The sequence below is a fragment of the Electrona antarctica genome (assembly GCF_951216825.1).
Source record: "Electrona antarctica genome assembly, chromosome: 16".
NCBI classification, from domain to species: domain Eukaryota; kingdom Metazoa; phylum Chordata; class Actinopteri; order Myctophiformes; family Myctophidae; genus Electrona; species Electrona antarctica.
Genome location: NC_136797.1, coordinates 36,795,830 through 36,811,151, shown reverse-complemented (window position 1 = coordinate 36,811,151; position 15,322 = coordinate 36,795,830). Strand labels below are relative to the sequence as shown.

Genomic DNA, 15,322 nt, shown 5'->3' with positions numbered 1-15,322 from the left:
ATAAAAAGATACTCCTATGGAAAGGCTATATTACTTTACTTATATTTACCCTATAAACAATTCAGTATAATTTAGTGTATGAGCTCAAACTACAACAACTTCCGTGAACCGACTTCACTGTAGTAGCCTTTTCATAAATTATATTTGTACTGCTGTCGTGAAATTTTATAGTTGGAGAAATGTCAACACCAAAGTAGCCTAGTAGTAGTTGTTGTGAATTAGCGGACATTTTGGACCGAATGTTTCCTTTATCCTCGTGTTGGCTTCTGCCAAAGTTTTTATTTTTGTTATTTCTCATAAGCGCACGTCCGTTGTCCTTCAAGTTCCACAGCCATCTGCCATCCAGCCTCTCCCACCCCTTACTGGGGACAATTCCAGGAGGAAAACGGAAAAGGGGTGAGTTGTCCTGTTACCCAATAAATGCAATGAATCGCTGTACGTACATCTGTGTGTATGTCTGTAATCCATGTAACTCTAGAACTGTTCGCCCCACCGCCTTGAAATTCGACACACACGTTCCACACCACCACAGGGAGTGACACGCGTTCCACACCACCACAGGGAGTGACACGCGTTCCACACCACCACAGGGAGTGACACGCGTTCCACACCACCACAGGGTTCCACACCTCCACAGGGAGTGCAGTGGCCGACCTTGATTCGGTCGGATACATGGTTGCCCAGAACCGCCAGAAAAGGCTATGGTCAGGCTCTGCCAGTGAACTTAATGAGCCTAAGTCCCCACACTTGTACAATTCCCAACCTACTCCTGCTGAATTCCCAACACCTGCAGTTTGCACAAGGACTTTCCACAACCGCCGATTTTTGGTGATTTGAATTTTGTCGTTATTTTTCATGTCATGATTAACCCTTGAACTACCATTGACGGATTGGATTAATAAATCCAAACCTTCCGTTGACGGAATTGACGGGCTGGTTTAATTCCCTATAATCGGGAGCTTAATATAACAAAATGTAGCATCTTTTGGCTAATTTGGCTAACAGCCGATGTAATCTTCCTAAAACCGGCCGAAATCTGCACGTGCACGGTCGATCACGCACGTGCGTGATCGCGCATGCATTGCTGGGTAAAATGCGATGTTTTGGGCTTGATTAGAGCTTAATTTGACTTAGTTATGAAAAATACGATGATAGCTTAGCATTCCGGACATCTGATAGTGCTGCACAGTAGCAAAGATACTACCGGATATTTTGATCGCAAACCGGAAGTGGTCATCGCTCACTCGCTCTATTCATTTGGTCAGAATCGGCATAATGGTGACGTTACCGCCACCATCAGGACTGATTGTCCCAATACTATAGTCTTGCCCCGTCAAAATGAGATAGTGTGTATATCGCAGATTTCTTTTGGCATTAAAATTATGAATTAAAAATATGAATATATGTCACAGAAAATCTGCTATTGGGAGTAGCAGTCTAAGGGTTTTAAGAATTGAATACCCAGGACCTGAAAGGAAACAAGACCACAAGGGCTTTTTTCAGTGCTATCCTTTTAGACTAAGTGTTTGACTGTACTCCGTACCGTTTACATTTCTGCCTAATAAAGTGTTCAATGAATAAATCAAACAACTTAATACTATGTCTTTACGCCACATTTGAACAAAAACTGCTTTTTACCAACAACCAAACATTGGTAACGTCAACCTATTCTTTTCTCCTCCCCCCTCCCTTCCCCACCTTGCCTGGGGATGGAAACTTCAATTTCTCTCATGCAGACTTGATTGATGATGTACTTTTGTCTGACATCTACACTGATGTTTACACACATGTTTTGGGATAACATCTCACAATCTGTTTGAGCGGCATCATGTTACTCACTCCAGTAGAACAGATCATAATGTTAATAAACTACAATTTGTGGCGCGGACCAATGGCTGACTACTGGGTTTAAGTATTAACTTAATTTATAGTATGAAGGCGTCGTATAATAGAGTGTGAATCATGCTCAAGGCGTCTTACCCTCAGCAAACTTCTTCTCCAGTTCAGTGTTGCCGATGGCCTTGGAAGCTGAACACATCTGTCTCAGAACTTCTTCCAGACGTCGCATGCAGCGGATGATGCTACCTACAGACAGACAGACACACACACACACATTATAATGCATGTATAGAAACACAGTAGCATAGCAATCGGTCTTCTGTAGTGGACCTTATTTACTGTATGTTGGACTTTGTATATTTGATTTGCCTTCCTGACTGTTACTTGACCTGTTCTGTGTTTCTTTCCTCTCGATTCTCTTTTCCATATTCTAACTCTTCCTGTAACTGCACTGTTGAGAACGTCCTCTTATACACCTGTAATCACGTGATCCGAGTTGATTCTGCCTGCACACCTAAACCTAACCTTAACCCATGTCTAACCAATGACTAGTCTAAACTAAGTATGCACCCCAAAATGGAGTACATACATTTTTACTCAGCTTTATAGATAATTCTACTTCAACTTAACACATTTTGTGCCCAAAACGTCTGTGGACGTCATGGGTATTGACACGTGGTGCCAAAGTTTGTTTTTTTCGCCATTGAGAATGCATTTGGCGTTTAAATTAAATAACTCAGAAACTATAAAACATTTCAAAGTAAAAAGTTCCAGCATGTGTCTCCACAGTCAGCTGAATTATAAAAAATGTGAATGGATTTTCTAGGTGAAAGTGATTTTGGGCAGTTAAGTGTGGGCTCTCAATGTGTTAAGATACTACTATGTACAAAAATAATTGGTGTATCCAATCAATGGACTAAAAATAACATTGTCGTAGATTTGCAGAGATACAATGTTACAAACATGCTATTAACATTAACCAAACTACAATTATTTCATTCATTCGGGCTGACTAAAGAAATATTGCTTAAATGATACATTGACAGAAATTGCGTTTATATTCCGGTTTCATAGAAATACACAACATTTTACAATGTTACAAAATCTCTACTAAAATAATGTGGCAATCATTAGGCTGACAAAAGCAGTGTTGCTTAACTGATACATTGGCAGAAATTGTGTTTCATAGAATGTGTTATTAATTAGTTGCTTACTTGTGGGTTACTAACGTCTCCCTTTGCTTACTTTAGAGGTCTAAAACTGACTAACTGTTATCAGATTATGCCAGATCAGTGATTTTCCTATTTCTAACTTATTAAATATGTAACATGTTGCAACATGTGAGCTTGTAGAGCTGCTATTTGGACAGAGCTGGGTGTGACAGCACACTTGTTGCTGTTGCGCATCGACATCATTAGTTTGGATTCAGTCCAGGTGTGACCGCTCAAATCAACCTTCACCCAGACACCACAAGCATATGAAATAGTATACATACTGTACTACATACAATTACATATACTGTACATGGTCACAACAGAGCAAATTGAAACAAAAAAGCGTGGAAGTGATGCTGCAGAAGTCTATATCTGACCTTCAAAGACATCGGTCATCTTGCAGATCTGAGCGAAGGATGCTCCGTTGGCCCAGGTGTAAACCACATCCATGAGGTGCGGTTTGAACTGGTTCAGATAGGACTCCTCGTCCACCTCCAGCTTGGCATCTGCTGACACCTTGGCTATGCGCTTTGCACACTCCTGAGGGTCAGAAAAGTAGCACAAAATAATGTCTAATAATGGATTGCATTACATGCCTACTCAAAGCGCTTACAAAGGTCCCTTCATTCATACATCTGTTTATATTTAATACTACTACTACTATTAGAATATACCATCTTCTGAAAGTAAAAAATAAATAAAGAAAAGGACATTAAATAAAATGTTGAAGAGATTTTGTGTGGAGGAAAATAATAGACGACTAGAGCACTGGGGACCCCAGTCAACGAAGTATATTGGGTTTTTAAAACCTGCATGGCTAATGGCAGAAAAACTATTATTTGCAACAGGGGTAAATGTGGTGTTTTCCTGTGACATGGCAAAGTGACACGGTTGTACAACAAATCATACATTAAGCATAAATGCTTTGTATTTTGTCTGCGTTACCTGCATTTGTCTCAGTGGCCCAGCAAGCTGTTCAGTCAGTTTTGGCATCTCGCTGGCCTGATTTAGAGAATAAAACACAGCATTAATTTCACCTGAGAAGGCGTCGCAAAGCGGCGCATTGTGAACTTGTAGATCGGCTATTTTTGCCTAATGTTTGCCCCAAAGTAGGTACGGTACACTAGGGTTTATGTGGTTAACCAAACTGATTTCATCAGTATAGGCAAACATTTACAAAGATGTTTTTGAAATAGCATAATTAGCAGATCTAAAAGCACACAAGGCATCGAAACAACACCCTCACACGATGAAGTGTTTGTAAAAAAGGACATAAGTGGTGAAACTAATAATGAGTTCAGCGGTGTATATAATAAACAGAAAAGCCTTTGTGTGGAACTAGATGGTGGAACAGCTGCACGTCTGCCGAGTAAGTCAGTGACAAAGATGAGAAACGAAGAACAAGAGAACTATAAGCACAACAGCAAGGAGCCAAAGAGCCCCTATGAGACAAAAGCCACAGTTTCACATTGACACGCACAATCATTGTCTCATTTGTTGTGTGAAGAGGATCGTGCCGATATGGAGGCTGATCAAAGGTTTTATGAAGACATCTGTTGCTAGGGTTGCCTCATGGACAAAACAGGCACCATTACATCACTAGTTTGTACAGTACTTTAGTTTCAGTGGTTGGGAGCTAGCCAAGAAGGCATTGTTCACCTGCGAATTTTGGAAAAAGGCCCAATAACGGTTACGTGGAATTAATCACAAGCCTGCCCGAGCCATCACTCTGATGATTAACCCATTGAGACCTGGAACGCATCCATGTCACGTTAGCGTTTAACCACATTAACCATTAACCCATTTTGGGGCGGGAACCCGTTTTGGTGTTTTAAACATTGTTATAATTTAGCTATTGAAAAATAGCAGATCTACAAGCTCATAGCGCGCCACCGAGTGGCGCGCTATGAACTTGTAGGTCTGCTATTTTTGAAAAATCGTTAAAATGTGCCTCAAATCTTTCCGAAAATTGTCATGATTTAGAAAACCTTTTTTTTTTAAATTTCGACGTCAGGCCTGAATGGGTTAAGTCCATATCTGCGCTGCGGCCTCTGCTTTTATGTTAGCCTGTGATTTTGTTGACTTTCAAAAACACTCCGTGCTGAACAGGTGTGAATGTTATGTTTCACAGGTCAGGTTAGTATAGACAGGTAGTTTTGTTCCTTTCAGCCATTTTGTTGTAGTGAGTTATTGTGGATGTGCCGGGTCAGGAAGAAACTTGTGTTTGTTTATTGGTTTGGTGCCACCCTGCAGCGTTTCATCCCTTCTCTATTCATCACAGTTTTTATTCATGCCTCACTTACGGTTTGTGTGTAGTTTTTTTTTGGTATTCAGTTGTTTAACACTTTAATTGCCCGGAACTATTTAATCCATTACATTCATGCGCCCAGTCGATTTATAAACACGGACACCTTTTCCGGACGGACCGGCCGGAAGTTCATGATGTTGTGTAGCAGCTAACAATAGCCACAGCACTTTAGAATCGATCGACAACAACGGGAGACAAGAATAAATCTATCGAGACTAGCGACTGGACCGCGGAGCGCTGTCTAACACAGGATCTTTTTTCAGAAAAAGACGGGATGATTTAGATCGCGATTTATGAACGTTTTAAGATTTTCGTTTTCATCAGCTAAACAGAGGAGGGAGTTTTTTGATGACGTCTCAGTCTTGCGCGTCACCGAGGAGAGCCCAGCAGGCGCGCCTGGGCTATACAGCCAGGCGATCTGTTCTCGTATCAATAAACTTAGTCTGTAGGACAATACTTCGTCTGTTAACAGAATGCTTTAGAGTTGTGTTTAGTTGTTGTGCCGACTGTTAACTCATATCCACGCACTGTACACTCTGAATGTATGCCTGATATGTATGGTGTGTGTGTCTGTGCATGCATGCATGTATAGTATGTGTGTGTGTATGTGTTCTTACATTCTCCTGAAAGACAAAGCAGGACAGTAAAGCAGTGGCCTGTTCAGCCGTCAGATCGTTGAAGAGACCATTGAATATCATCTCGGTCAGGAGCAATTCATCAGCACTGCACAAATACGACAAGACAACCGTTAGTCCTGAAAATACAATCAACATGTGCACAAGTATGTGTCATGTGTGTGTGTGTGTTAGGGGTGTGCATCTACCTGCTGATCTCACAGGCAACGCGTCCCTTCATCTCGATGACGTCAGAGGGAGACGCGAAGCCAAGGCGTCGCAGGACTCTCTTCCTGCACTTGAGTTTGTCCATCTGCAGAACCGTCCGCGCCTTCTTCAGCTCCCGCTTGGCTGTTCTGACATCTGCTGCGATCTAACACACACACACACACAAGTTTTGTCTCCAACAGTTCTGCTGCATCCAACGGTTACATTCAAGTGATCAAGTTAGCAGTAATATTGTAGTCGAGTCCAATTAGCCCAGACCTTGAGCATACATGTACTGTATATATTGAGAAGAGCACAACTTTGAGTGCCGTTCGGGTGGCCAAGTCCTAGACCAGGACGTATGCGCGGTATACGCCTGTGCTTTGTGGCCGTAATACGTCACTGACTTTACCTCTGCGTTTTCGACCCATAATAAAGTGGCAAGTAACAAACAATACACATGGACAACAGACGGAGAAACAACAACACGCAACAACCTGCCCAGCATGGAAAAAAACATGGTCAATGCTGGCCAAAGATAAATCGCTGTCTGCCTTCGTTCAAAATGTACGGTTTGTGTGTGTCTCACTCAGATCGCGCTGGCACATAGTGTACAACTGTAACCAATTGAACCAAATGGAACCGTAAGGGTCCATTTGGTTACATTTGTTGTAGACTCAAGAATGTGGAAACACGCATCCATCCATCCACCTATTTATCTGTGCCCTGGCTGAGTCCATTATCCAATTTAACCATTACCTCTAATCACCACAACATGCTGGTGTACCAACGAACACACACACACACACACACACACACACACACACACACACACACACACACACACACACACACACACACACACACACACACACACACACACACACACACACACACACACACACACACACACACACACACACACACACACACACACACACACACACACACACACACACACACACACACACACACACACACACACACACACACACACACACACACACACACACACACACACACACACACACACACAAGCAGTATCTATTATTAGAGAGCAAATAACAACGAAGGCTCTGCATTGGAATAGAACGCTTTGTTGTTGAAAACACGTTTTAAGTGGACACAGATGTGTCTGTTCAAAATGGTATGAAAACTCAAAAGTAGAAAACAGCGCAATTTGACTGTCCCTTAAAAAGGTAGGGTAACAGATAAGAGACAAGTTACAACAACTTCTGATATTTACAGTCCAGGGCCAATTAACTGGCGGCCTGCGTATGTGGGGTGGGAAGAATTTAGCTGTTCAAACAGTGAATAAATGTACAAATGTGTTTATGATTATATCCAACTACAACATACGTGCCTAACCACTTCAATGACTGGCTGCATGTGTGTGTATGTCTGTCTAGAGTACGGCCTCAACAACTGCAATACCGACCGAGTGTGTATGTCGGTTTGTAGTATACGACCCATTGACTGATTGGGGTCGCATTCGGGCCACACTGTTGAGCAGCCTCAAGGGCCATTCACACTGAGCAGTATAACTAGAACTGCAGCCAGCCAGTGGGGTTATTGGCGGCGGTGGTTCAGGGGTAGAGTGGCCGGATGGTAACCGCAAGGTTGCTAGTTCGAACCCAGGCTCCCCCAGAGTTAGTGTCGAAGTGTCCTTGAGCAAGACACTGAACCCCAAATTGCTCCTGATGTGCTGGTTGGTGCCTTGCATGGGTTTCCGCCGCCATCGGTGTATGAATGTGTGTGTGAATGGGTGAATGTAATGCACAATCTATGTAAAGCACCTTGGATAAAGGTGATACATAAATGCACCATTTACCAATTACCATTTTATTGGGCAGCCTGCCTCAGTTCACATGGTTGTGATTTTTCCAGACCATTTGAAAAGTTTATGTTAAACAAGACATAAGTGGCTAGGTGAGAATGCAAACTGGATAGGGTGAAAAGGTGAGAAGGATGCGAGAACAGGGGAAAGACAGGATAGAAAGTGTATGGTGTGTATTGGTGTCATAAATGGCAGTGTAGCCAGCACTGCAGCCTTCAATCCAAATATGACATACCCCAGGCCCCTCTAGGCATGCAGCACACTCATTCAATTTCAGCAGATCTGCACAAATCAAGTGGATCCATTTCAGATTTAAAAAAAAAAACAAGAGGAATTTACAGAAAGGCGACAGGTTTGTATGCCTGAAAGGGGAAATGTACACTGCTGTTGCAGGAAACAAAGTAACCAAGGAGACCTTAAAGAGGCTTAGCCACAGATGGATAACCAAGGTCAGGAGCGGAACAGAGTAAAGCCTGATTTACTTAGTTGCATGCCAGTGTCGACCACAAAAATAGCTTATCTACAATCACACAATGCATCCTCACGCATTGTGTCACTGTGTGCTTTAGAGCAGGGGTTCTCAACCCGTGGGTCGCTACCCCTCGGGGGGTCGCCAAATTATTTTAGGGGGTCCCCAAATTATTTTCAAAATAAAAAATAAAAATAAAACATATATAAATTTTTTAAAATTTTATTTTCACGATTTTTCAAAAATAGCAGACCTACAAGCTCGTAGCGCGCCACTCGGTGGCGCGCTATGAGCTTGTAGATCTGCTATTTTTAAATAGCTAAATTATAACAATGCTTAAAACACCAAAAGGGGTTCCCGCCCAAAATGGTTTAAGGTTATTGTAGCAGTCAATTTATATTGGGGGTCGGGAGGGGGCGGGGCGGGGGTCCCGAGACATTGCCAAAGCATTTCCGGGGGTCCCCGGCCAAAAACGTTGAGAACCCCTGCTTTAGAGTAGCCATTGTCGCATGCGACACTGGTGCAGAACTAAGCATAAATCAGGCACAACTCCACACTGCCCATCAGAGTTACCACTTTGCACAATGACACCCAATACACCCACACACTTGTACTGTACTGTACATAGGCAAACATACAGATAGCATTTCTGTTTAAAAGCTCATTTAATTTCCTGAACATGAGGTTATGTACAGGTATGTTGTTGACTATGGTGCATCTTGCAGATTTCATTTCCCTCATGTGACGTTCCAGCATACCACAGTTGGTTACGACCTCGCTTGGCTGAGAGGCAAATGAGTACCGAAACCTCATGATGAAAATACCAAATGAATCTACCTTATTTATTTCATCTGTAAGCACGGAACAACCCATACTCAACTATACTCAGAGATATTGGCTCTGCTGTGTTGTGCTCAGACTCATAGGCACAAGGCCTACGGCTGTAGCTCAGGGATCGCATTCCCCCTCATGAATTATTGCTTCATTCAAATTAATCAAACACACCCCATTGTTTTGGGCATTGGGTCAACAAGTTGTGTCAGTAAAGCCTGTAGGATTATCAAAGACTTCAGCCATGGACCGTTTCAGATGCTATGAGTGTACAAATTGAACCCAAGGGACCCGTTAGGGTCCCATTGGTTCCATTTGCAAGCAGTTCCGCATCCATAAAACCACGGGCAGTAGGCTGAGCTCCAAACATCTACCTAACATTTATGAATGATTGCTATTACTGGCCTTTTACCTACTATCACACACAGCCAGCTCTATATGCACACACACAATCACACACCTTCCTTAATATTCAAACATCCTACATGCAGGCTCCTGACACTTGACATAATATTACTAAGATAGATTGCGGCTAATATTACTAAGATAGATTGCGGCTAATATTACTAAGATAGATTGCGGCTAATATTACTAAGATAGATTGCGGCTAATATTACTAAGATAGATTGCGGCTAATATTACTAAGATAGATTGCGGCTTTGATTGAACACAGCAAAGCCAGCCGTTCCATTATATATACACACTGCATACATACAGTATTTATGTATGTAATATTTACTGTATAAGTAGGACCCATGCACACAGCACCTTCAAATAATTCAATTCAATCTTTATTGCAGACTCACGGTCCAGATCACATAGAGGAACAAATAACATCAACGTGTGCCATGCTTAATTCTCTCATTAGTCATCGTTGCTATTGCTGCTACAATGTTGAGGAACTGAATTATACTCATATTTTTACTTTATTTCACAAATCTCAATTTATTTTCTGTCAAGACTTAGAGACGGTTATTTTAATTCTCAAACATTTCCATGCACTCCTCCGATAGCCTTTTTTATAAAGTCCAAAAGAGGTGGATCTCTGGGTGTTCTGCCAGTTGGCCTATGAACACAGCAAAGTCTATATATTGTCCTTCAGCGCTTCCTGCGTTTGTCTGTACAAGTACACCGCCCATCCTGCTTCTAAAGGAAGCCATAGCGTAAGGTCATTTGTGGCTAACAAACTGTGCCGATTTGATTTATTTCAGCATTAACAGTAAAGATAAAAGAAAGCAACATTTCACTGGTAAGAGCCAACGCTAGCCTATTGTTTCCAACCCTTACTTTCAATGGGGCTGGCATTTCAGCATCGGCAAACCAGTATCACACACTGAAAGTAGACAAATCTACCAGTTCAAAATGCGTTGCATGCTGGCGCATTGTGAGCTTCTGAGATGCCAATCTTACAGTTGAGACTAGCGGAGAAGAGATCCAGCAGAACTAAAAGACAAGTCATTTTATGTTTACTTGCGCTTGGGTGTTCCATAGCAGATCTACAAGCTCACAGCGCGACACATTGTGAGGTTGTAAATCGTCTCTTTTCAGCATGCAACCACGGGTAAAATAAGCCATTATTACAACATTTTTAATGACATAAAACTCCATCTTACCACGGATTTCTTCTCACAGAGGGAGTAGACAGACTCCAGGCTGGGGTCACTGTGCATTGGGTGGGAGTACATGCGGTGCTCAAAGGCTTCCACCTTCTGGATGACCTTCTTCAGGGCAGGGTCCTTGATGCCCATGTCATCCACGGGATCCAGCAGAGGAATGCCGTCCGGGAAACGCTTCTGCACCTCCTGAGAGGGGGGGAGACGACAAGAAACCATTGCAGGTGTTAAAAACTAAAAAAAGTGTGTGTGAAATTTAGAGAATAGAGCAGAAAGGAACACATGACAGCGAACTCGTAAAATAACATGCAGGCTGTGGTAGATTCGCCTGGTTTCCAGGATAGAAAAACATATCCAACATATAAACTAGCTGCAGATAAATAAAATCATAGTTCCATGTGCATATGGTTAAAGTGACATGAAAAGATGTATGCAAAAACATACGTTTGCCATAAATACCTGTATAGCCTTGAGCATGAGCTGTCTATTGTCAAAGGGCCTCAGATCCTTGGGGATGTATAGCCGGACTGAGCTAATAGAGTTCAGGAGATGCAGCATTACTGGAACCACCTGGACAATAATTAAAAAAAACATATTGAATATATATACACCCTAAGAAAAAATACTTATCAGAAAGATGGCATTGTGGAGGCAGTGAGCTGCACGGAGTCCACCAGGGCTCTACACGATGTTCTCTAGTATTTGCCTCTACACCAACAGCTATATCTTGTGCCACCCCTTACCCCTAAACATGAACATAAACAACGTTTATTTTTTAAATAGTTCAAATAGCTGATCTATAAGCTCACAACGTGTTGATGTAGATTGTTGCTAGTTGAACTATTTTATAATGTTTTAAAATAGCAAAACAAATTCAGGGATATGGGGTGGTGCAAGATAGGGCCCCAAATCTCTTTGCCATCGACAAGCTCAAATGCTCACACCTGAGCTTGTAGATCTGCCTTTTTCGCAGAATGGTTGCCCTAGAATAGGGAAGCTACTTGAGACACTGCTGAAGAAAAACATTTTGGTTATACCACACCAGGGGTGCCCACCCTTCACAAAGGCTGAGGTAGATTACATGACATGCCCCTAAATAATATTTAATTTAAATATATATTAAAAAAAATAAAATTGGTATATGCCACTTGAATTAAAAGGTGAGTTGTTTGACATCAAAAAGGGCCCGTCAGCTCAACTCCACAATAAAAGCAATATTTTGTTTTCAGTGTTGCTGTGCATAAACATCAGGAGCATTACAAATAAATACAAAAAAATCCTACCTATTCCATTTCTCCCCCTCTACTTCCCATTCCAAGTGCATTTGTCTTATGTAATGCAAGCGCCGCTATTCTAAAGCCCCTCTATATTTATACTATTTTCAGCAATGGTGGGTAGATCTTATTGAGCTGGCAATTTTGAAAGTAGCCCTCTTAAATTCAGCTTTGTCCGTGTATGTGTTGCAACTACCCGCATCTCTCCAGTCTTTGTCCGTGTGTGCTGTGTGTGTATATCTTGATGTTTGTGTGCGACTGTGTGTGTTACACCCACCTGCATCTCTCCAGTCTCTCCCGGAGAAGCAGGTTTTGCAGCCTCGGTGGCCGAGTCCTTCACACTCTCTTTACTGCAGTGGACCAACACCTCGACCACATACAGAGGCTCTGCGTCTGAACCGGCCTACACAACCAAATTACCATCACACCACAGTTAAAGTTCTAAATATTCATGTAGCGTTTTTATTATTATTATTTTAGTTTTTGAATTGTTAATTTTACATTTTAGTTTCCGTTAACAGAATGTTTTCTTTTCTTTTTTTCTTTTTATTTGTTAACGATAATATCCCTGTCACAAACGCATCCACACTCCATAGATGTAAACAGATCTACAAGCTCAAAATGCATTGCTCTGCGCCGCGTTTTGAGCCTGCAGATCTGCTACTTTTGTGTTACACTGTAGTATGTTTATTAGGGCAGGGGTTCTCAACGTTTTTGGCCGGGGACCCCCGGAAATGCTTTGGCAATGTCTCGGGACCCCCGCCCCGCCCCCTCCCGACCCGCCCTCTCCCGACCCCCAATATAAATTGACTGCTACAATAACCTTAAACCATTTTGGGCGGGAACCCCTTTTGGTGTTTAAAGCATTGTTATAATTTAGCTATTGAAAAATAGCAGATCTACAAGCTCATAGCGCGCCACCGAGTGGCGCGCTACGAGCTTGTAGGTCTGCTATTTTTGAAAAATCGTGAAAAAAAAAAAAAAAAACTTTTTTTTGAAAATAATTTGGGGACCCCCTAAAATAATTTGGCGACCCCCAGAGGGGTCACATCCCACGGGTTGAGAACCCCTGTATTAGGGCATTAATTTACCCAAAAAAAGAAAAGGCCACCAAGTATGGGGATCAGAGGTTTCTGCCTGACAGCGATGAAACGCAATGTGTTGCGACATAATACTGTACCTTCACGTTAGTCTTCTTAGAGAAGTTAACCACCACGCCCCAGCCAAAGTCTGAATCTTCATTTTTCACCTGGAGGATTGCAATTTTGTATTATTCTGCAACATGTGAGAATAAAGATGACGGTTATTTCATGCATGTAAGTGTGTGTTATACCTTGACCAATCGTCCAGGCTGTAAAAAGGGTAAGCAGTATTTGGGTTTGTGGACAAACTCTTGGATCTCCTTGCCCAGCTTGGCGAGCTGCTGTCTGATCTTAAAGTAGGTGACGACGACTTCCTCATTCGGGATCTCGATGGCATGATACTGTTCCTCCAACTTCTTCATCGCTGCACACAGTTTAACCAGAACACAAATTTAAAAAAAACATTCATGAATGTTACTGCATTGCTTATTTCTCACCTCAAATGTTGTCAGATACATATTTAATACCGTTTAAGTTTTAAATGAGAATATTTTGACTAAGCAGACAGACAAGCAGAACTAAGAGTGTCTCTATAATGACAAATACCTGTACAGGTAAATTAAATCATGATTCATAATAGTTCACAAGGGCTTGCTGATGTAATTACACAGTATGCTTGCGTTTGACAGGAAATTATTCAGATTTACTTAGGGATCTTTGACATAAAAATGCCAAAAAAACACAAATATATGTTCAACTTCATATAGTTACATACCGTAATTTCAGGACTATAAGCCGCTACTTTTTCCCCCATGCTTTGAACCCTGCGGCCTATACAACGGTGCAGCTAATCTATGGATTTTTACAGCTAACGGCCACTAGGGGACCTTCTAAATCTATCTCTATGGCCGGTCCACGGCCACCTGCGGCTTATAGTCCAGTGCGGCTTGTTTTTCCCCCTAAATTTAGCTGGTGCGGCTTATATTCAGGTGTGCTTTATAGTCCAGAAATTACGGTAGTTATAGTTGGGACCCTGACTGTACTGTATGTACGCTTCATGAATGAACTTACTCTCCACTACGCCGGGCAAAGCCCTGTAGTGCTGGAACTGGTAGAAGGATTTCTCCAGCATGTACTCTGGGTTGATCTCCTCCACACGCAGCAGGTTCAACACCATGTTGTATGTGAGGTGGAAGGCGCTGTTCAGAGGGTCTGCAGAGCCCTGCACACAGCACAAGAGTTTAACCAATTAACCCATTTTGACCTGAGAAAAATGTCTTCTACATCCTGACAGCTTTCTGAAAAAGCTATGTTTGTATGTCCGTCGTTCTTTGATTTTTCAAAAATAGCAGACCTACAAGTTCATAGCGCGCCACTCGGTGGCGCGCTATGAGCTTGTAGATCTGCTATTTTTCAATGGCTAAAGCATAACATAATGTTAACACCAAAAGGGGTTCCCGCCCAAAATGGGTTAAGACCCGAGGCCGATTCTATAAATGCCTTCTAAATCAGTCATTCAAAATTATTCAAGAAGATAAAGGACACTTTTCACACATTTTCTAAAATGTTCAAGAATAGCAGATTTACAAGCTCGCAGGGCGCCACTTCGTGTGGCGCTGTGAGCTTGTACATCTGCTATTTTTGAATAGCAAACACTAAAACCGGTTTTAATGGGTCCATGGGGTGAGTAATCGATAGACGTTTTTTGGGGGGTGAACTATCCCTTTAAGGCGCCGCCTGGATATAAAAAGGGAGACCCAAGAGACCCTGGGAGAGATCTCAGACACTAGTAAGCCAACAAGCGGTTTCACATGAACACAACCTCTTTCACAAGCCAATGGTTGTACATCAAGAACAGAGAAATATGATTCACTAAGAAAGAACGGGCCAAATAATTTCACTCAAACGGCGTACAAAAGATGCCTTGGGCACCGTGCCACACCCAGGACAGGAGCCCAACTGGCCACGGTCCAAATCCTGGGCTTCCTCTGAAGTGTACGCAGTCTACGCACACGTGTTGTGAATATTTTGATG

At 42.3% G+C, this 15,322-nt stretch overlaps 1 protein-coding gene across 1 annotated transcript in view; it reads right to left on the bottom strand.

The window, feature by feature from the left end:
• mtrex (Mtr4 exosome RNA helicase) overlaps positions 1–15,322 on the bottom strand; it is a 32,431-nt gene that overhangs the window by 905 nt on the left and 16,204 nt on the right. Inside the window, exons 16-26 of the mRNA XM_079525060.1 lie at positions 14,360–14,510; positions 13,540–13,712; positions 13,387–13,455; positions 12,484–12,609; positions 11,392–11,502; positions 10,933–11,121; positions 6,185–6,348; positions 5,979–6,084; positions 3,999–4,055; positions 3,431–3,593; positions 1,981–2,085 (exon numbers count right to left, since the gene is read on the bottom strand). Of these exons, the coding sequence (XP_079381186.1) occupies positions 1,981–2,085; positions 3,431–3,593; positions 3,999–4,055; positions 5,979–6,084; positions 6,185–6,348; positions 10,933–11,121; positions 11,392–11,502; positions 12,484–12,609; positions 13,387–13,455; positions 13,540–13,712; positions 14,360–14,510 (1,414 nt within the window). The remainder of the gene's footprint in view (positions 1–1,980; positions 2,086–3,430; positions 3,594–3,998; positions 4,056–5,978; positions 6,085–6,184; positions 6,349–10,932; positions 11,122–11,391; positions 11,503–12,483; positions 12,610–13,386; positions 13,456–13,539; positions 13,713–14,359; positions 14,511–15,322) is intronic.